This window comes from Aotus nancymaae, unplaced genomic scaffold (genome assembly GCF_030222135.1).
Source record: "Aotus nancymaae isolate 86718 unplaced genomic scaffold, 86718_ANA_hifiasm-v0.15.2.pri h1tg000007l, whole genome shotgun sequence".
In the NCBI taxonomy this organism is placed as follows: Eukaryota; Metazoa; Chordata; class Mammalia; order Primates; family Aotidae; genus Aotus; species Aotus nancymaae.
Window position 1 is genome coordinate 49,434,117 of NW_026988418.1, and position 23,598 is coordinate 49,457,714.

At 33.9% G+C, this 23,598-nt stretch overlaps 1 protein-coding gene across 1 annotated transcript; it reads left to right on the forward strand.

Annotated features, from left to right (window-relative positions):
* The first annotated feature begins 889 nt into the window (after window positions 1-889).
* Window positions 890-23,332, forward strand: LOC105725641 (calcium-activated chloride channel regulator 1-like). Its single transcript, XM_064371692.1, has 14 exons — window positions 890-1,048; window positions 2,257-2,397; window positions 2,613-2,760; window positions 3,430-3,538; window positions 5,547-5,724; window positions 9,551-9,778; window positions 10,897-11,121; window positions 14,583-14,760; window positions 15,909-16,009; window positions 16,687-16,911; window positions 17,199-17,469; window positions 18,023-18,193; window positions 19,058-19,297; window positions 22,992-23,332. Exons 1-14 carry the CDS (start codon window positions 890-892, stop codon window positions 23,330-23,332), a joined length of 2,715 nt encoding a protein of 904 aa, XP_064227762.1.
* Window positions 23,333-23,598: the final 266 nt, after the last annotated feature.

Consider the following 23,598-nt stretch of genomic DNA (forward strand, 5'->3'; position numbering starts at 1 on the left):
CTGAATTGTCTGACAGCAAGGAGCACTAAAAAGGAGCAGAAGCTCAAAGCAGTGGGCACACAGATCTCAATAATTGGCCACAGATACTACTGGCTGGCCACACAACTCTTACAAAGAATAACTTGATTGTTGAGTGACCAAGGCAAGAGTCAGGTTTACATGTATCTGACTGCAGAGCCAGCTCACAATGCTTTGAGTAGAACTTTCCCAAGCTAAGGAAGATTTGTGTTCGATCCAAAAAAGAAAGCTTAATTGGAGCATATTAAGGATCAGTTATCCACATACGTAAAACATTCAGTGCTATTTCAAGACTGAAATAAATATACAAGTAGTTATTGCAAAAGATAAAAATAAAATTCCCCTTAGCTGTTCTCAACCACTGTGCTTTTATTACTCCCAGTAAGAATAAATATAAACCCTTAATATGCTGTCACTCCTACTCAAATCCTTTATCCTTTTTTAATCTACTGTTTCCTGATTCCTTTAATTTCAGCTCCTCATCCCTCCAGATTGTACTTCTTAATAAACAAATCCCAGGATTTACATCTCTAATACTATTTGATGGTAATGATAAAAGCTTCAATTAAGCTTTCAATGATGATCTCCCACCGCTATGATGGCAACTACACAATCTAAAAGAATTACTCAATTCATTGAATACTTACTGATTCAGCTGTCTTGGAAAGTATGATAAATGTGTTCAGCATAATCCCCATTGCTACTTAACAACTAAATCTTTAGAGTGAGTAAGATAAGGAAGTTTGCCAAGATATTGTAGTAATTTGCTATCTTTATGCAAATATTTTGGTCTTGATGCAAATTCCTGAGTTAAGAGATACATAAATACCCTTTGTACATTTCCAAAAGGTTTATTGTACCATGTGCAAAAATGGTGTTCAGTCTGAAGGTGATTCTCTTCCTATCCTTGCTTCTCTTGCCTGTGTTGAAAAGCTCATGGGTAACTTTAAATAACAATGGATATGATGGCATTGTCATTGCCATTAATCCCAGTGTACCAGAAGATGAAAAACTCATTCAAAACATAAAGGTAAGAGAAAAATTTATTATCCACATATTTTTATTTCAATAAGTATTTTCAACTCATGGTGCCTTGGTAAATACATTCATAGAGTGATAACTTTCCAAAATTGCTTCAACCATAGTTATTTATATAGCATTTAAACTGTCAGATTAATACCTGCTTAGTTTAAATATGTTTTTATTATATGTTAATACTATTGGTCATTCCCCAATGAATCATTAAAAGGCTGACCTAGTATTTTTTTCAACTAGTTAAGCTAACAGAAAGACATTACAGCAAGTAGAAAATTATTTTCAAATTTTACTTTTATAAAGTTACTTTTATAAAGTTCAGCTAACTAGTCTACACTTAAGCCCTAGAGTTTTATCCTACACATTTTTTCAGTTGTTCATACTTGTTCAAACTCTGGAAAAGTAAAAAATAATATGTATCTTATTTTAAATAAGATATGATACATTTTAAATTAATATACCTTCCTTATTTGCATTATTCAGTATAATAAAAAACACTTTATACACATTACTTTAATATATACTATCTTCTTTGATCCTCCCAATATCCCCATGAGGAATTAAAAAACAAGAATTATTACCCTTGTATAAATGAAGTGATTTGTACAATCTCACAATAAGTGGCAAAACTGGGACCTGAAACCAATGAGACCTATGTATTTCTATTTTCATTTTTACTTTGTAAAACTTTGCCTTTTATGAACACACTCCATCTGAGAAGATAACTCAAAATAAATCTAGCAAAATTTTTTTTCAATTGATATAAATTATAATAATCTACCAAACTTTAAATTCTCAATTTCTTTAAACAATCAGAAACACCTCTGTTTGATTAAATAAACAACTTTACAATCTTTGTTATTAATATTAACAGGCTTATAGTCTTAATCACTTTGACATCTCACCCAGCACCCTCATTTCCATCTCCAACCCATCATGCTGAATGCAGGCCTGGATAAGTAAAACATTTTAAAAGATGGTTTTTGAGCATATGAAAATAAGGAGTTTATAGACTGCAGAGATGTAGAAAAAAATTCATTCTATTTTTCAGTTAGTTTTCCCAAAATGTTTGAGGAAAGGAGGCTTAAATTTGCTTCATCTAGTTATATATATATATATATATATATATATATATATATATATATACTTTTATGTTCATTTCACTGTGAAATTATTACCACAAGGTATTTTAAATTTTGTCAGGCAATGGTAACTGAAGCTTCTACTTATCTGTTTTATGCCACCAAACGAAGAGTTTATTTCAGGAATGTAAGCATTTTAATTCCAATGACCTGGAAATCAAAACCTGAGTACTTAATGCCAAAACAAGAATCATATGACCAGGTAGGCTATTTCATCTAATTCCTAAACTGCTTCTTTCCTCCTGTGCTTTTAAAAACCCAGTATTTGTAATTCTTTATTAATTACTAATCACTAATGTAGTAATTAAATTAGTAATTTAACTTTTCTTAATGTATATATATAGAAGTCCTTGTTTCTAAAATCTCTTGTTTCTGTTCCTCTTGAAATTTGTTTTTATTTGTTCTTTTGCCTTTTAGGCAGATGTCGTAGTTGCTTATCCTTCCCTGAAATACGGAGATGATCCCTATACACTTCAATATGGACAATGTGGAGAAAAAGGACGATATATACATTTTACTCCAAACTTCTTGTTGACTAATAATTTGCCTATCTATGGGCCTCGAGGTAGAGATATCTATGATGTGCTTCTGTTCTTATTTCCACTGATGAAAAAAAGAACACTATGTTTAATGGTATTTTAAATATTTTTTAAAGAAGCCAGGCACGGCGGCTCACACTTATCCCAGCAACTCAGGAGACTGAGGTAGGAGGATCACTTGAGCTCAGGAGTTAGAGACCAGCCTGGACAACAGAATAGAGCCCCCAGTCTCTAAAAAGCTAAAAGTAAATTTTAAAAACTAGCCAGGTTTTGCAGCACATACCTGTAGTCCCAGCTACTTAAGAGGTTGATGCAGGAAGATTGCTTGAGGCTAGAAGCTGAGGCTGCAGTGAGCTATGATCAAGCCGCTGTACTACAAGCTGGGCAACAGAGCAAGAACAAGATCCCATCATTTAAGAAAACAAAATTAAGAAGAGAAAAATAGGTATTAAATAATACCTTTACTTGAAAATATGCTAGTTATGTTCTTAATTATATCTCTCTGTGTGGTGTGTGTGTGTCGGGGGGAGTCATTTATTGGCATTAACTAATTTCAACTTTTTTGACCTAATAAAAGGCATCAATTTCTGGAGTACCTTGACTCAATTAGATTGGGGAGAGGTTAAAAAGAAATATAAGAAAATTGTCTTAAAATATTGTAAGTATAAATTTACAAATGGCAGTATTTCTCACAGGCAGAGTGTTTGTCCATCAGTGGGCCCATCTCCGGTGGGGAATATTTGATGAGTATAATGAGGACCGGCCATTCTATATTTCCAGAAGAAACACTATTGAAGCAACAAGGTATCATTATATTGAACAAATCTGTTTTCAAAATTTTTTACTTATGACTCATTAATTTTCTATGCTAGGCAAACAAAGGCTATCTCAGGTAACTACCTGAGAATGTTTATATAGTTCATTGTAATATCCAACCTGCCCCATCGTGTATGTCTCCAATTAATTCTAGAGATTCCACCTTGGCATCAAGATCAATCAGAAACAGAAAACAATTTCAGTATTCACAGGGACTGTGCTAAAACATGTTATGGGCAGAGGAGAAAGGAAAAAGCTGTAGGCTAAACCCCAAGATATCTGAGAATAGGTTTTCAACCCTACCCACTCCTGTTTCACTTGATTCATCACTTTTTAAGATAAATCTGTTTCATTGAAATCAGTTAAGCTGCTAGAGCTTCTTTGTAAATATAATATTATACTTTTCATTTAATCTTGATCTTAAAGAAAAGAAAGTACTTTTCATAAGGATAAGGTAGTAAACTGATTTTTTAAAAAAATATAATTCTAGGTGCCACAGGCACTATTATGAATAGATAAGATATTTAAAGTTAGTTAAAAATATCAAGCACATGGAGTATTTAAGAATACTGAAGAACAATGGAAGTTAATGTAATAGGAAATAAGTGTTTGAGATAAAAAAAAAAATGTATTCAAGGAAAGAGGAGTAATGGAAAAAAGGCCCCTCCTTGTCTCCACTGTGTTATTCGTTTGATCTCTGCTGAGCTGCCTGGAGTTTTTCACACAGACTGGGCTTCTCTCAGTGCAGGGCACTCATTTCTCTCAACCTCATCCCACACAACTCCTCCCTTACTCAAATAATGCCTGTTCATCCTTTAAGACTCAGTTTAAATATTTCTTACTTAACTGTCTTTCCTCTCCCTTCATTTGGGGTTAAATTCCCTTAAGAGTGCTCTCAAAACATGTGTGGGCTTCTCTCACACTTCTGTCACTGGACAATAATTGTCTATACAATTTTATTTTCCCCATTAGATTTAAAAATTATTAAGAATTGCACATTTTTTAAATCCTCTGGTCTTTGACCTGGCATAAAGTAAAAGCTAAAAAAAGAAGGTATCAAATAACAAATTTTTTATAAATTCATGAAAAATAAATGTTTCCTTATAATCAGTCAAAAAATAGATAATTAGTAAAAACAAGTACCTAAAACATTTATTGAGCTCCTACTGTGTGTCAGGCACTTTCAGGCAGTGAAGTTTCATCATATGTTAAGTTTAATTTTTAGGCTTACTCAAGAACTAACCCTCTGGGAAGACATGACTCACCATGTCCCTAAATCCTTGCAATACAAAGTCATCAAAATGGATTAATGTTATGAAGTTTAATATTAACACAGAATGGGAGGATATCCTGCATATAAACAGAACCTCTTTAGAATCCTTTCCCTGTATTCTTCCCCTCTTTCTCTGCCAGGAACTTGACAAATATTTTTACTGCAAAGACCAAATGGTTTGAATGCACAAGCCTTTCCATGCAGGGTTTATTTTTATTTTTTCTACCAGTTTAGTGAAGTGGTTCTCAAAATATAAATTACAAAATGCTATAAACACAAAACAGTGAATACCACATACAGAAATTGAAGAGGATTTTAAGCATAATATTGACTTTCCCTTCCCTATTAATAAGTAATTCTGCTGTACCTTTAAACTCATCTAATCTTTACAACATCCCTATGATTAGGAATTATCATCTTTAGCTCAAAGTCACAAGGATAATAGATTTATTGATCACAATGACCAATCAATGTTTAATAAATATGAACTGACATTGTTTCTATTGAAATTGATGACAAATTGAGATAGAATATTGTGCCTGTTTTGTCAAAATGTAATATTTGGTACAGGATCTATGGCAGTTGTCATTGAAGGAAAGATTTTAGGATATTGGTCTTCATGATTTGCCATGAATTTTCATATATATATATACGCACACATATATATATACATACGTAGATTTTATACATACATATATATATAATCTAATTCTTTCATCATAGATGTTCCACTCATATTACTGGTGCTAACGTGGTTCGGAACTGCAAGAAGGGCAGCTGCATAACACGACCATGCAGACGTGACTCAAAGACGGGGCTGTATGAAGCAAATTGTACATTTATCCCAAACAGATCCCAGACTGCCAAGGAATCCATTATGTTTATGCAAAATCTTGAGTCTGTAAGTACCTTTTTTTCCCAATCTCTCAAAGGAATCCTTAGGGAAAAAAAATAATAATTAGAGAAGCTGGATTTTCTACTGTGAAATTATGTGTGTAAACACAGGAAATTACTCAGGCAATTAATTAGAGGTCATTTTATCCAGCATGTATCTGAGTGTCTCTGGAAATTACCCTATCTTTTCTTATTAACCTATTTCTTTTGCTCAAATATAGCACTTTATCCCTCAATGGAGTCACACAAATTCTTAGAATACATCTCTTCCCTCACTGACTTCCGTAGACTTCTGTATAGAGTTATAACCTTACTTTTAATTCCTTTTCTAAGTATTAGCCATACTACTTTTCTAAAGTAATTTATAATGCAGCTTTGAAAAGGACTGACATTTTAGATTTTCTATTACCTTCACACTAACACATACCAAGCTATTGCAAAGTGATATTGTGAAAACACATAAGGCTCTTTCTCCACTGAACTGACTTAAAAAATAAATTTCATAATTAGCAATGTGTCTAACCAATTAAATAATAACACACCACAAAAAAAGTTGACAACTAATGTTTCACCTGAAATATCTAGTTTAAACATAAAACTTAGTGCATAAGAATAGGTACCTTGGAGTCAGATAGACCTCACATTGAAACCCAGCCTGTCATTTTAAAGCTGTGTCCACTGTGGGAAAACTGCTAAATCTGAGATTTAGTTCTCTTATCTTTTATATGGGAATTATAATTCCTACTTCACATAGTCATTCGTGTTGGGTTTACAAGAGCTAACATAAAATATTATCATAGCATTTAGCACAAGTTGAAAATAAACTTTAAATTTTTAATTTTTAAAATGTATTAAATATTTGAAAAGTAACCAGTTGTTTTTTCCCCTGAATAAGCCTAATATTAATTAATACAAACATATTGGACTTACCTAATAAACGTTTCTAAATGTATAAAAATATTTTAAAATGTAGAATATATGAAGGTTATCAAAAACAACAAATCAAAACAAAGTACACTACCTCTAAATAGTGAGACTAATTTATTTCAAAGAAGCAAATTTTCACATACCATATATCCAAAGGTATATGCCATATACTTTTACAAGCCTCTGCTACAGAAGTATTTGTTGGTAGTGATTGGTATTTTCATATACAAATACCAAAATACTTCTTTGTAAAGGCCTATTATCTCTGATAAAATTTAAAATTCTGTTGGACACTTGGGCATTCATGATAAAAGACTTGACTACATTTGACACATGAGTCAGAACATTCCCTTTAATCTGTGGAATCTGGAGCAACAAAGGCTAGCCAAAGAGTTATGCATACAAATAGATATCAAATCATGTGACACAAGAGGATAATGGGAATACTGTATGTACTGCCTGATCCATACCATAAATTCCAAAAGCATTAGTCAAATGAGTTATCAGGAGATAATTCACACTGCCAATTGGAACATAAACAATAATGAAGAAGATTATGGAGCTGAAATATGGAGGGCAACTAATTATATAAGACATGGCCCAGAGATAAAATGGTTACATTTCCAGAATAACACTTTTTAATTATCAAAACATAAATATATTGCATAGTATCTGTACTGAGGGCATAAATTCAGAGCTAGGAAAGATATGATCTGATATGTTGAATAGTCAACTCCATGATTTTGTTTCCTTATTATTTATTATTCTTACTTTATGCCTAGTATTTACTACATTAAAAGCTGGAAATACAGATATAATTAAAGATGACTGTTCTTGAGGAACTCAGTTTAGTGAGAAAGCAATATGATAAAATAAATATATAATATTAAGTGGGAAGACATACAGAAAGATGAACCAAGTGTTATGAAGCAGTAACCATTGTCAAATGGAGGTCAGAATACAGTTTAACAGTAAGTTTTGAGCTAGGATTTGAGAAAAGTGAGTATGTATCTGCCAAAGCAAGAAGGGGAAGAGTATTCTACACAAATAAACAGATTTACAAAAGCAGAGAGTGGAGTAAGGCAGGGATGCTGTGCATGATTGTGGAAGTTCAGTATTGCCTAAATTATTTGCATCATGGTCATTCAAGATTTTAACATTTATTAGAACAATTTTCTGGCAGATAACAGTAAAAGAACTGGAGAAAGTGATACTTTTTTCTCATTTGCACAAAATTACCATTTGGGTTAGCAAAGACTCTGATGAAAATTTCTGGCATATTCTAAGGATATAAAGAAATCCAGTATGGTAGAAGCAAAGAATACATGGTGAGTAAGAGGCAGGAAATGAAGTTGAAACAAAAAATGGGGACATACAGAGCTAAGGTGTTTGAGTTTTTCCCTCTCAGTTTTAGACTGGTGATGTTATTAGTTTAATTATTTCAGGAAGGTAATTTTACTAATTGTGAAGGATGAGATAGAGTGAGATGATAGTGGAGGCAAAGGAGACCAGTTGGAGGCCATGGCAATAGGTAAGTAAGAGGCCCAAATAAAGGCACAGTGGTAGGGGAAAGAGGAACCAGGTTTGACATGCATTTCATATCAGCAAGACTTAGTTATGAATAACTGCTTTGATTGCAAACTACATTTCTCTCCCATCCAATATAACCCCATTTGGGAAATGTATCAGCCATATACATGAAACAAAACAAACACAAAACTTAGATAAGCTGCACATGGTAGCTTACACCTGTAATCCCAGCACTTTGGGAGGCTGAGGTGGGCAGATCACAAGGTCAAGAGATAGAGACCATCCTGGCCAATATGGTGAAATCCCATCTCTACTAAAAACACAAAAGTTAACTGGGCATGGTTTGTGTGCCTGTAGTTCCAGCTACTTGGGAGGCTGAGGCAAGAGAATTGCTTAAACCAGGGAGTCAGAGGTTGCAGTGAGCCGAGATCATGCCACCGCACTCAAGCCTGATGAAAGAGTGAGACTCCGTCAAGCACACACACACACACACACACACACACACACACACTTAAAGGATATTCAAATGTAATAATTTAGTTCTTCTAATTCTGAGCTTACATCTGGAGACTGTACATTGGGAGGGCATTAAAATAATGAAATGACACTACTAAAAATATTTCTTGTAAGCTGAGGCTCATCTCGCAGTAGCAAGATGAATTCCTTCTCGGAGACCACCCTAATTTGTGAGACCATTTTTCCAAGTTACTATGTTTTCAAAACTTTAAAAATATTTACGGATTCTATAGTAATGAAATATTCATTGGCAGAATTACTGGATACAATTCACCACTTGCCTCTAAAAGATAAATAATTACATTTCCTTATTTTCTCCCTATACTTTCATTACTTTTCAGGGGTATTACTTTATTTATGTTGAAATTTGCCAGAGCCAATAGCAATCCAGGTTGTAGAATAGCTGTCTTCAAGTTTTTTGATAAACTATGAAGATGTGGAACATACCTAGACAATTAAAGAAGGCCATTTTCTCTTTATCATTTTTAGGGGGTAGCTAGAAATTATCACAAGTCCTGTCCCTTTTTCCTCAAACTTAATTCAAGGCTTGAGCCCCCCCAAATTTAGAAGGTAAAGTAAGAAGTTAACTTAAGCAGTCATGCCAGCTGCCACAATCTCCCATTGATATATCTATCTATAACCAAAAGTATCACCAAAACTTTTTACCAGTACATATTGATAGCTTTACCTTGCTTCTGTTCCATTCAACTATGCAAAATGGATGTCAAAATGTTAGATTATAAAGTAGCTTTTAACTATCAGGAGATAAAAATCTGTGGAGAATATATATGACAGATAACTACATATTTGATGCCTCACAAGTTATTGTAATCATGTCTTCTAATTGATTTTTTTTCCAGGTGACTGAATTTTGTACTGAAGAAACACACAATACAGACGCTCCAAACCTACAGAACAAAATATGCAATTACAAAAGCACATGGGATATAATCATGCGCTCTGAAGATTTTCAGCATTTATCTCCCATGACAGAAATAAAGTCCCCACCTCATCCTACATTTTCATTGCTCAAGTCCAAACAGCGTGTAGTCTGTTTGGTACTTGATAAATCTGGAAGCATGGCTGCAGTAAGATAATTTTTGGTTAACTGTCTTAAATTACTTAAGTATTTAAGCTACTAGAAATATGAGCTGATGGAAATATAATCTTAGGTTTAGTTCTAGTAACAAACATATATATGTATTTATATTTAATAAATTTTAGTACATAATTTTATATAGATAAGTACTAAAAGACAATATGCCAACATAAAAATGTTGTAGGCTGGGCACGGTAGCTCACGTCTATAAGCGCTTTGGGTGGCCGAGCCGCGTGGATCACCTGAGGTCAGGAATTCAAGACCAGCCTGGCCAACGTGATGAAACCCCATCTTTACTAAAAATACAAAAATTAGCTGAGTGTGGTGATGCATATCTGTAATCCCAGCTACTTGGGAGGCTGAGGCAGGAGAATCACTTGAACCTGGTTGCAACCTCACCAGAGGTTAAAATGAGCCAAGATCGTGCCACTGCACTCCAGCCTGGGTGACAGAGCGAGACTCTATCTCAAAAAAAAAAGTTGTTATATTAAGGTTATTGGATTATGAATAATTTATATTCCTTAACTTTTAATTCTAATTAGAAAAATTATAGTGGAACAAAAAAAATGAAAATCAACCAGAATTCTGTCACTGGAAATATGACACTTTAGTGTTTTCTTTGCTAATGTATTTGCTGGTCCTCCTCAAAAATATATTCTATATAATGTTTCATAATCTGATTTTTTTACTTAATATACCTTCAATACTTCCCATGAAAAAAATGATTCCATGACATAATTTTTAGTGGTTATATAACATGCCCATACTATAATTTAATCAAGCAATCCCCTGTTGTTGGACAGTTGGGAGATTTTCAGTTGTTATTATTAAAATGAGTATCTTTGTATGTATTATTAAGATTATTTCTTTAGGATAAATTCCTCAATATAAAATCATTAAATAAAAATGCATAGATTGTTAAGGCTTTTCCAAGTAAAATTGATTTTTTAAAATTTTCTTTAAAATTTTTAAATAAAATGAAGAAGCTAAATTTTAAAATACAACCAATCAATTACTATCATGATCTATGGCCCATAAATGATTTGTTCATTAATCCTTCAAGATTTGGAGAGTCTTGTGAGTTATTCACACATCTTTTTCTTACAGGAAGACCGTCTCTTTCGAATGAATCAAGCAGCAGAACTGTACTTGATTCAAATTATTGAAAAAGAATCCTTGATTGGGATGGTCACATTTGACAGTTATGCTCAAATCCAAAATAATCTCATAAAAATCATTGATGATAACACTTACCAAAAGATCACTGCAAACCTGCCTCAAGAAGCAGGTGGTGGCACTTCAATTTGCAATGGACTCAAAGCAGGATTTCAGGTAAAATAAAAATATTTTTAAAATATCATTTGCCAATTACTATTGCTTTTAATTTTCTCAAATTACTTTTGAACAAAGGGCATGAGTTCATGGGCCCCTCATTTAATAATATTGTGACCTGATCAAGGTAAATCATTTATGGGAAGGAAAAAAATAGCTTCTCCTACTATCTGTTTACAGCTAGACCCTCTCTGAGTGTGGCTATTCCAATGACATACTCCTGAGGTGCTAAGTAGCACTGGGGAGTGGTTAAGCAAGGGGGGAAAATTCCAGTCTGCACACAATTATGATTTTATTGGGGAGCTCCCCATTTGTCTAACATTCCCACAGTCTGTGTGTCAAGGAGCAGAAAATAATGCCACTAAGGGGATTATGGAAGAGAGAAATTAGTAACATTTCTATATGATGGGTAAAGAAAGCCCCAGTTTATCAAGTTAAATTGACATTTAAAAATCACAAAGAGGCTGGGCGTGGTGGCTCATGCCTGTAATCCCAGCACTTTGGGAGGCCGAGGAAGGTCGATCACCTGAGGGGTCAGGAGTTTGAGACCAGCCTGACCAACATGATGAAACCCCGTCTGTACTAGAAAACAAAAATTAGCTGGGCATGGTAGTGCAGGCCTGTAATCTCAGCTACTCTGGAGGCTGAGGCAGGAGAATCGCTTAAACCCAGGAGCTGGAGGTTGCAGTGAGCCAAGATCGGGCCATTGAACTCCAGCCTGGGTGACAGAGTGAGACTCCATCTCAGAAAAATAAAAAATACATTAAAAATTAATTTTTTTAAATTACAGAATTTAATAATCGCAAAAATAAGCTGGATACAGCAGGTCACACCTGAATCCCAGCACTTTGGGAGTCTGAAGCAGGTGGATCGCTTGAGCTCAAGAGTAGGAGACCAGCCTGGCCAGCATTGGGAAAGCTTACCTCTACAAAAAATACAAAAATCAGTCAGGCATTGTGGCCCACACCTGTAGCCCCAGCTCCTTGTGGGGCTGAGGTGGAAAGATTGCTTGAGCTCCAGAGGCGGAGATTGCAAGGAGCCGTGATCATGTCACTGCACTCCAGCCTGAGCTACAGAGCAAGACCCTGACTAAAAAAAAAAAAAAGAAAAGAAAAAATAATTATAAAGATAGAGTTAGCTGTTAAGCAGTATAGTATCAAACCTAACAAACACAGATTGAAGTTTAAGGTAATTGTAATTAAAATTGTGAACTCAAAAAATTGGGAACACTCTTTGAGCACTATATCCAATCGCCTCCAGTACTCATTTGAATTCTTTCTAACCTAACTTTCATTTAAGTCTATTTATTGTCATGTTTTAAGTCACAAAAACAGAAAACTACTTCCTTCACTGACCTCTCCTTGCCTCAAAATGGAAATTGCTAGTCTTACCCAGGCCACTGTTAATACTACATCTCACCTTTCTCAGTGTCTATTTCTGATGAAATGTGTTAGTTTAAGAAAGCAGGCCCTGGATGAGGACAAACTTGGGATCTTGGCTCTAATATACGTTAGCTAAATTAAATGACCTTGAGTAACTAACTCAACTCAACATCTGCTTCCTCAACAGAGATAATGTGGATTATAATAGCAGCTATCTCATTTAATTGTGGGAATTATGTAAGATAAATAAATGCTTAAGAAAGGTTTACTATTATAATAATTATAATTCTTATTATATATGTCTATTCACTTCTAATGACAAGCACTGTACACTGGGAATATGCTAAAATGTTTACACATATTGGTTCATATATTTAAATATATAAATATATATATATATATTTCCTTTTTTTTTGAGATGGAGTTTCACTTTTGTTGCCCAGGCTAGAGTGCAGTAGCATGATCTCAGCTCACTGCAACCTCCACCTCCCAGGTTCAAGCAGTCTTCTGCCTCAGCCTCCCAAAGTGCAGAGATTACAGGCATAAGCCACTGTGCCCAACCTTTATATATATCTTATGATATCTTGATCACAAAGTCTATTGCTGAATAATGGTGTCAAATCACATTGAGAGCTATAAACTGCCCTTAATTACTTACATAATAAAACCAATCAATACATAACCATTTTACTTACAAAATTCTAACAATAATAGCTAACATTTACTGACCATATTATATGTTATTGCCTATGCTAAATAAGACATGCATGGCCTTATTTTATCCTTACCATTACTCTGTGAGTTGGGTAATATTACTATGCCCATTTTGCAGATAAGGAAACTGAAGTGCAGAGTAATTAAATCTTTCTCAGTATTATATAGTCAATAATTGGCAGATACAAGATTCAAAACCTGGTCTTTCTGATCCCAAAGTCTATAAACTTAATCATTCCACTAATCTATCTATAAAACTCTATTATAAATGCATATAATACTTACATACATGTATATACTACATAATATACATGTATAGACTTTCATATAAAGTCTTGAGAAAAACTAAACATTACCTATTCTATTTAACAAATGGCAGAGCTGGAATTTACTCTCAAGGTATCTAATGCCAAATCTCTGGTAGAACTTAGGAAAAGATGAAAAACAAATATTTGTATTAATTAACAAAATTAGGAACTTTCTTCTTTGTGGCAGGTCAAAGGTTTTTTTCCAGGAAATTCTGAGATTCTTCAGAAGTGATCAAATAAAATGCATTTTTAAAGAATATGTTACACAATGTAAACTTGCACACCCACCTTTGGTCATGACTTTCCAGATGCTATCTAGTCTGCAGTCTTTTAGAACTGTCTGGGTCACTTGCCTCCACCCCAAGTATCGCTTAGATAATACTGACAACAATAATAGCTAATAGTCAGTGAATACTTACTATGTGTCAGGCATTGCTCTAAGTGCTTATTTTTCCTCTCTTTGGTAGCAAGAGTATATTTAAGAGGATTAGAAGAAGTATTAGCACTCTAGCTTTGAAAACTTACAAAACCACTGTAAATTACACTCATTTCCATATGCCAACTCAGCCTGAAATGATCTTACAGAGTTTCCTTTTGCTTACTCTGATGCAAGGACTAAAAGAACAGGTTTATTCTTATCTTAAATATATTAAGATATGGGCCAGGCATGGTGGCTCATGCCTGTAATTCCAGCACTTTGGGAGGCCAAGGTGGGTGGATCCCCTGAGGTCAGGAGTTTGAGACCAGCCTGACCAACATGGTGAAATCCCATCTCTACAAAAACATAAAAATTTGCCAGGCATGGTGTTGGGCACCTGTAATCCCAGCTACTTGGGAGGCCGAGGCAGGAGAATCACTTGAACCCAGGAAGTGGAGGTTGGAGTGAGCTGAGTCCACAACATTGCACTCCAGCCCGGGCAACAAGAGCGAAACTCAATCTCAAAAATACATATATTATTTTATATATATATATGTATTTATATAAAATATACTATATATATTACATTATACATAAAGATATGACATTCTATAATTAATAACCTGGTTTTTTCCTTAGGCAATTTCCCAGAGTAACCAGAGTACTTTGGGTTCTGAAATCATATTACTAACAGATGGGGAAGATAATCAAATGAGCTTATGCTTTGAAGAGGTAAAACAAAGTGGTGCAATCATCCACACCATTGCTCTGGGACCATCTGCTGAGAAAGAACTGGAGACCCTGTCAAATATGACAAGTAAACCTGTGGGATATAGTTTGAATAAAAAATAAATGTCTAGTCTCTCTTATTCCAGGGGCTCTTTGTCTATAAATCTGCTCAAAAATTTTCTATCTTAAAAATTAATCTTTGTCCATTTTTCATCCTTCAGATTAAGTTCTTTTCCATTTCTTTCACTTCATAAGCCAATTTTTTTCTAATATTATTTAACATTGGCTATCTTTATTCCCCACCTACTTTCTGCTGCTACCAAACAGAAACTCTTTTCTCTATGGTTACTCAACTGGAAGTCAAAAATGATTGCTCAATTCCAAAATACTACTCATCTGCACAGTAGAGATTTAGACAATCCTCTTTTATAGATGAGAAAATGGAAACCTAAAGAGTGCAAATGATTTGCCAAAGGTCATAGAGTCCTGAATATCAATTCAAAGTTCTTTCCAGCATACTATCCTATTCCTGCTCTACCAAATCTTGCTAAATCTTAGTTTGAAACATTTCTATATTTCACCTTTCTATACAATCCTTCTACCACTGCTATTATAATCCAGCCCTCACAACTCCCTGACTGGGAGACTTCAATAAACTTTCACTTTATCTTTCTGCCATTTATCAGTTCAATAAATATGTTTTGATTATTGTATTTATGGCAATCACTTGTGTTAATTATTGCCTTCTGCAATCTGTTCTTTCCTAACTCCTTACACCTAAGTAATCTCTCTCTTCATTAATTTCAACACAATTTATTTCCTGCACTTATTTTTACTTTATTGTAGACTGTAATTCTCTAATTGTTTTGATGTACCTTAGACACAACTAGAAAATAAGCAGCTGGTTCAGAAGGCTATCTTAAATTTCATTTTTATAACATTATTTAGTGCTTAGACCAGCTTTATCAATGCAGCAGGTGTTTACATTTGATGATTGACTGATGTAAAAACAATGTAATTTGGCCCATTCTTTAAAGCTTCTTTTATTCTTACTTATCTTTCTTATTTTGAGCAAGGTTTTAGTTATTAATGTAGGATTACATAAGGGACACTGGTATACTGAAAGTTCACAAAGTGCTTTTGTAAGTTTAAAACAAAATTTAAAAATAGATTTTAAAGTGTATTGATGAAAGCAAAATAACGAATATGATTTTTCCACTTAAAATTTGATTTTAGGAGGACATCGTTTTTATGCCCATAATGACATAAATGGCCTTATTGATGCTTTCAGCAGAATTTCATCTAGAAGTGGCAGCATCTTTCAACAGGCTCTTCAGGTCAATATAATAAAAAAATTATTTTCTTTATCACAGTTGTAATAAATGTCTATTATCCTAATTATTAACTCATTTCTCTAATAAATAATTTTTTGCCCCAAAATATTTCAGATATGTAGAAGAAAAACATCCTTACTGAATTTGCTTTTCCATAACACTTATAGCCACCTTTTTTTTTTTTTTTTTTTTTTGAGACAGAGTCTCACTCTGTCACAAGGCACCAGGCTGGAGTGCAGTGGCACAATCTTGACTCACTGCAACCTCCGCCTCCCGGGTTCAAGCAATTCTCCTGTCTCAGTCTCCCAAGTAGCTGGGACTACAGGCGCACGCCACCACGCCCAGCTAATTTTTGTATTTTTAGTAAAGACGGGGTTTCACCATGTTGGCCAGGATGGTCTCGATCTCTTGACCTTGTGATCCGCCCACCTCGGCCTCCCGAAATGCTAGGATTACAGGCTTGAGTCACAGCGCCCAGCCTATAGCCACCTTTTTTCTTGAGTTCTATTCTTCAGAATTAGATATACTTTTTACTTCTAAAATTCTTTTAAAAAATTCTTATTTTAATTAAAATCTTAAAAACAAATTTAAAATTACCCTAAACTGACTAAACTCAGAAATTTTATTAGCTATGATAACAAATGGATTTTATGTGTTTGTTGTTTTTATTTACCGAACAGTTGGAAAGTAAAGCTTTGAATATCCCAGAGAAGAAATGGGTAAATGGTACAGTACCTGTGGATAGTACTGTTGGAAATGATACTTTCTTTGTTGTCACATGGACAATACAAAAGCCAGAAATAATTCTTCAAGGTCCAAAAGGAAAAAAATATACTACCTCGGATTTCCAAGAAGATAAACTAAATATTCGGTCTGCTCGTCTTCCAATACCAGGTATTGCAGAGGTAGGTCTATTATATGCTTTCTTAATCAATCTCTATTTTTTAAAGATGAAAATAGCATAAATAATATCATATATTGCCAATATTAAAATGATGACATATTTCTTTCTGTGATAAATCAAATTGAATAATTAGGGATTCATATTTATACTATTTACTAGTTTGTGAAATTGGATATTAAAAATCATGATTATTATTCTGCTTAAATTTGTAAATAATTTTGTATTCCAAACAAGGAGTAGGAAAATATTACCAAAGCTCTCAGATAGATTTTTTTTTTAATGTTTCAGACAGGCACTTGGACTTACAGCCTTCGAAATCATCATGTCCAATCTCAGTTGCTAACTGTCACAATGACCACTCGAGCAAGAAGCCCTACCACACTCCCAGTAATTGCAACTGCTCACATGAATCGAAATACAGCTCATTACCCTAGCCCAATGATTGTTTATGCACGAGTCAGTCAAGGGTTTCTGCCTGTTCTGGGAATCAATGTAACAGCCATTATAGAAAATGAAGATGGACGTCAAGTAACATTGGAGCTCTGGGACAATGGTGCAGGTAATAAGAATCTGCACCAACTTCCACTAAACTTAAAATCTTCCTACAGTTCTATGACCTAGAAGTCTATATTTTCTGTATTTGCTAATGAATCACATATTTAAGTAAATGAAATTTAATCCTGTTTTTAAAACTTTTTTCTCAGTTATCTTGACAACTCAGACATAGCATGTTTGCGATTTTTAAATTTTATGAACAATATTATTTTTTTCATGGAACTTAAGAGCAAGAACTCCATTTTCATTAATGTCAGTGTTTCATATATGCTTTCTCCAGTTGCTATATTTTTCTTATTTTGATAAGTACTTTTTTATGAAATAATAGTAACAGCTAATATTAATTGAATGCCTACCATGAATTAGACTTTTCCAAAAACACAGAATTAGCAGGTGGCCCAAGCTTTCAACCAAAATGTCTGATTCCAGAATTCATGTACTTAAAACACTCTGCTACATACTATCTCCCAAATTACTGACATCATCAGTGTTCATAAACAGATATGATTGTCATTTTTACTTTATTGGATGACTCATTATTACATTTTGTTGTCAAGGTGCTGATACTGTCAAGAACGATGGCATCTACTCAAGATATTTTACAGATTACGATAGAAATGGTAGATACAGTTTAAAAGTGCATGCCCAGGCAAGAAAAAACACAGGTAGGCTAAGTTTAAGACAACAACAGAATAAAGCTCTGTACATACCTGGCATTGTTGAAAATGGTAAGTAGCAGTAAAACAGAAACGTGTCAGTTGTTTAGACAAATTGCATATGGCAAACATTGAAAATATAATGTACTACAGAAAGCCCAAGTATATAACATTGTAATCATCTGTATGTTTCAAAACCATATTGGCATTTGTAGACCTAGCATAGACCTATGTTTCCACATATTTTGTTCGCATTCCCGAGTTCATTTCATTTACATTGAAAAAAAATTACTGAGCACCTACTATGTTGCAAACACTGTGCTAGGTGCTAGAGCTACAAATACAAATAAAACATAATCCTGGTCCTCAAAGAATTTTCAGCCAAGTAGTAGAGATAGATAGGTTAAAAGATAGTTTTAACATAGCATACTGTTTCCTCATCAATTTTTAATTATCGCTAAACTAGCTTTTTCTCACTAAAAGCTGTTACGTTTTCAATGTCTGCTATCAATCAAAATTAATCCTCTACAGTTGCAAGATCAGCTTGCAAAATGAATAAACATGGCGGCCTGGCACGGTGGCTCACCCCTGTAATCCCAGCACTTCGGGAGGCCGAGGCGAGTGCATCACCCAAGGTCAGAAGTTCCAGACCAGCCTGACCTACATGAGGAAACCCCGTCTCTACTAAAAATACAAAAATTAGCCGAGTGTCGTGCCAAGTATCTGTAGTCCTGGCCACTCGGGAGGCTGAGGCAGGAGAATGGCTTCAGCCCAGGAGGCGGAAGTTGCAGTGAGCCGAGATTGCACCACTGCACTCCAGCCTGATGACAGAGCAAGACTCTGTCTCCAAAAAAAAAAAAGAAAGAAAGAAAAGAAAAAAAAGGAAAAAGAGTAAACATTGCAATATGAAATGTTACAAAATTATTTTCTTGGTAGGAAAAATTATACTGAACCCACCCAAACCTGAAGTCAAAGATGATGTGGCAGAAGCTCAAATAGACGACTTCAGCAGACTCACCTCTGGAGAGTCATTTATTATATCAGGAGTACCTCCTAATAGTAATCCTTCTCAGGTGTTTCCACCTGGTAAAATTGTAGACCTCGAGGCTAAGTTTCAAGGAGATCGTATTCAACTTTCATGGACTGCCCCTGGCAAGGTACTCGATAAAGGAAGAGGTAAGTTTGACATTACGTTTTAAAATACACTAAAAGAAATCCCATTGCCTTTCATTTGCTAAGAATTTTCTAATGTCTCATTTATAAATAACATCTATGAAGTGTCTACTATAGGCCATTATTTAATTATTTTCAGATGTGAAAACTGAAGCTGTAAGCGATAACTGGACCAAGTTATTTCTATGTTTCATAACTTACAACTCTAACCCATCATGTCAGATTCTATTATGCCAAACTGTCTGTCAGAAATTGAAGCATCTTAGAAGTTACTTTGATAAGACAGTTAACAACTTTCTGTTGCATTATCTTCTCCCCAAATTTTAAGTATTTCTATACTTGCAGTTTCATTCATGTATCAATTTTCTGTTGAGCTGTCACACTGTTACGTTCCTAAGAAAGATCCATACTCTCAACAGTCAATTAAATACAGAAGACACACAAGTAAACAGATAATTACATAAAGTATAATAAGACATATGCTTTTATAAACAGAGAATCATGCGGCAACCCATAGATGGGCCACAAACAAACCCCTAGTTAGAGGTTGAAATCACAGAATATATCATAAAACCTTCCCAGGGTAGACTATCTGAATATTGAAGAATGAAAGTAGTTACCCAAGATAAGTGAAGGTGTCCCACAGAGAGAGATGTTCATGTGCACAGAAACTCACTTGTTTGAAAGATTTGTTCATGGAGTTTGAATAAAGTTCAGGGTCAAAAGATATTTAATCAAAGTTCCTAATAATAGACTACCCTAATTCCAAAAAGTTTAAATTACTTCTATCATTGCTTGAAATTTAAATGAATTCAATCAGTATTTATTGAATGCCTACCACATTCCAGTATTACATAGATTAGTAGACGTTTATGGGATAAAGCCAGTCTTGCTATTTTCCTTTTAAGATTGGGAAAAATGAAAGCAATATGCAATCTATATATACATAATAACTCAGAGATTTCCAGTGCTAAAACACCAGTATTCAGTACTGTTTCTCCTGGGTTACAATAAACCCCTCATTGTACACTCTCAAAAGAAAAGATTCTTCTTTCACTTAATATATAGCATTTCAAAGCTGCATTTCTCATTATCATTAATATACTAAGAGAAAATCATTCAAAAGCCAGAAGAAACATAGAATATGCACAAACAGAGCTTTTGTATTTCAATGTTGAAAATCTTATGACAGCTTCCCAAATACCTTATTTTCTCATGCTATGACCCTTAAACATGTGGCAAAATCCCCAATATTGTCACTGAAAAGCCACAAATGAAATTTCTTAACCAAATACTTAGTTCTATAGTGAATTCAGTAAAAACCAAGCTTTCAGTTCAAGATTGGGTTCATAATAAATATCCCTCATGCTGATTATAAGAACTAAAAGTAGGAGTAATGTATAACCACAAATGCCTAAAACAGGTAGGATCTAATCTTTGTCTTTCCTTAGGAAAAATAGGAAGAGGTAGTGGTACCTGTTAAATGTTACCTGTAGACATTCCAAAAGTGAGGTAGAAACAGTATCTTAAAGAATAAATGAGCATCTATATAATCCTAAATGAAGCACTTAAATTACCTGCAACACAATTTCCATGCCTATCAGATACACAAATTAGAATAGATGACCTAAAATTGCTAAAAGAAATAGATATAATTCTTATATTTTATGATTTTCTAATTCCATCATTTTGGGTGTCAACAACTGTACTGTTGGCCAAGTAATTAAGGAGATCAAATACATGTCAACACAGGACCAGGTATCCTGAGTGATACAAAGAGTACAAAACATAGTCTTTGCCCTCAAAAATTATCAGGTCTAATAAGAATGAAAAACTGAACCTCTACTAAACTATCTGAAAAACTCCATTCCATGAAACAGAAGTTCATGAAAGACAGTCATCAGGGTGAATGAAATGCTTGGATGAGACTTCATGCAGTTGGACTTGGCTGGACCTTAAAGAATGAGTACAATCTGCAACCATAGGGAGAAGGAGGCACATTTTGGAGAGAGAAAAAACAAAATTATATGATCAAGGTCAAGAAAGCAAAATTTCACAATGGAATATTTGAATTAAAATACGGAATAGATAGGTAGAGAGGAGAGAGAGAGAGAGAGAGAGAGAGAGACCTGCCTAAGTGGAACACAGGATTTTTGAGAAGAGTAATAGAATGGCTTGATAAGGCCTATTTAAGAGGAAACTAAATGTTAAGCAGAGGATCTGAATTCTTTTTAAAAATACACTAAAAGTTATTCACCACACATTTGAAATACCTTCAACATTTCATGGAAAAGTTAAAAACAAAGTTTTTACTTCAAAAAAGAACATCTGATGTTTTATTTTTCATCACATTTCAGAATGTGAGAATGTATTCTTATACAAATGGTAGGTATCAAAAAGCAGTATAGAAAGAAACATTTATGTTGGCATATTCTTTTCCTTTCTTGATAAAATAACAGCCAATATTTCAAACATTTATTAGTTTACCTTTTATTAAATTGTAGTAAACATGTTTCATGCATTATCATCTATAATTCTTACCACTAGACTAGTAGGCACTCAATAAATATTTGTTGAATGAATTGAATAACCGAATCTCTATTTTAATAGATAAAAAACTAGAGATAAGAAAGCTTAAATCGACTTCTTTTTATTACACAGCTAGCTAGTAGTAAAATGAGGGTGCTACTCAAGGTCTGCCTAGGTCCTTAACACATCTTATTTTTATTTTTATAAACACTTGACACTTTCATTTTTATTTTTTAAGTTTTAAATTTTTTATTTTTATGGGTACATAGTAGGTATATATATTTATGGGGTACATGAGATTTCGATTCAGGCATGCAGTGTGAAATAACCACATCATGGAGCATGGGATATCCATCCCCTCGAGCATTTATCCTTTGTGTTACAAACTACCTAACTATACTCCTCTAGTTATTTTTAAATGTATAATTAAGTTATTATTGACTATTGACTATGGTCACTCTGTTGTGCTATCAAATAGTAGGTCTTATTCATTCTTTCTATTTGTTGTGCCCATTAACTATTCCCACCTTCTCCTACCCAGCACCCCCGACTACTCTTCCCACCCTCTAGGAACCATTCTTCTACTCTGTATGTCCATGAGTTCAATTGTTTTGATTTTTAGATCCCACAAATAAGTGAGAACATGCGATGTTTGTCTTTCTGCTTAGCACATGTTTCAGTAGTATGCATTCCAGTCTCTCTGCCTCCTTTTGCTGGTTATCCTTATCCCTGTTTCCCACTCTATTTATCATCTCTCTTTCTCCTCTGTCCTATTACTTCTTCTTTTAACTTAATTAGAAATGACACAGATATGGGATACTGAATATCTTCACTATACTAGAATACTATTATGTTACTTGTTCTAAATTAAAAAGTAAATTAAGCACCTTATATTTCTCTTTTTAAAAAGGAATCTAGATTTTGACTTTTTAGTACCATGTGATTTTTAATTAAAATTTTCTGGGATTAGAGAACTATGCATTTTAAGAAAAACTGTTTATGCATTTGTCCTTACAATGAAGATGGAATAACCAGACAAAAACGAATGGGATTTCCATAACTAAAATCTATAGTACATTTCTGATACATTTCTAAATGTAAGGCAGTGTAGTGGCAGCAAGGCATCCTAGTAATTTTAATATACTGGAAGTATCTATTTGTTTTCCAGCTGACAGCTACATCATAAGAATAAGTAAATATTTCCGGGACCTCCAACAAGATTTTGATAAAGCTGCTTTAATAAATACTTCTGGTCTGATACCTAAGGAGGCTGGCTCAGTAGAACATTTTGAATTTAAACCAGAACATTCTAAAATAGAGAATGGCACCACATTCTGTATTGCAATTCAAGCCACCCGTGAAGCTAGTCTCACCTCAGAGGTTTCAAACATTGCACAAGCAACTAAATTTATTCCTCCAGCAGAACCTAGCATTTCTGATCTGGGTACCAATATTTCTGTAATCAGTTTGGTAATTTTTGGATTACCTGTGATTTCATATATATTTTAAACTAGAAATTATATTACAACTCAAATTCAATGTTATGCAAACTTAGTAAACATTTATTTAGAATTTACTATACTTATTGTCTATTATAAAGCTCATTATAATATAAAAGTGAATGTATAAAAGTTGTAAGTTTCCTAATTACTTGATTAACACTACTGAGTTCTTAAATGTTAATCAAAATGAGTATATCATTTCCTGTCTTTGAATAATCCATTCATTAATTTTTAATATGAAAAGATATCTATTTATACTTGTAAGCATTTTAA

What these genes read in the sequence shown, in the direction of transcription:
- LOC105725641 (XM_064371692.1), top strand. Translation starts at nt 890, where the DNA reads ATGGTGTTCAGTCTGAAGGTGATTCTCTTCCTATCCTTGCTTCTCTTG. An exon ending in TTATGCAAAATCTTGAGTCT is followed by an intron (nt 5,725 to 9,550) that starts GTAAGTACCTTT and finishes TTTTTTTTCCAG; the next exon opens with GTGACTGAATTTTGTACTGA. An exon ending in GACCCTGTCAAATATGACAA is followed by an intron (nt 14,761 to 15,908) that starts GTAAACCTGTGG and finishes ATTTGATTTTAG; the next exon opens with GAGGACATCGTTTTTATGCC.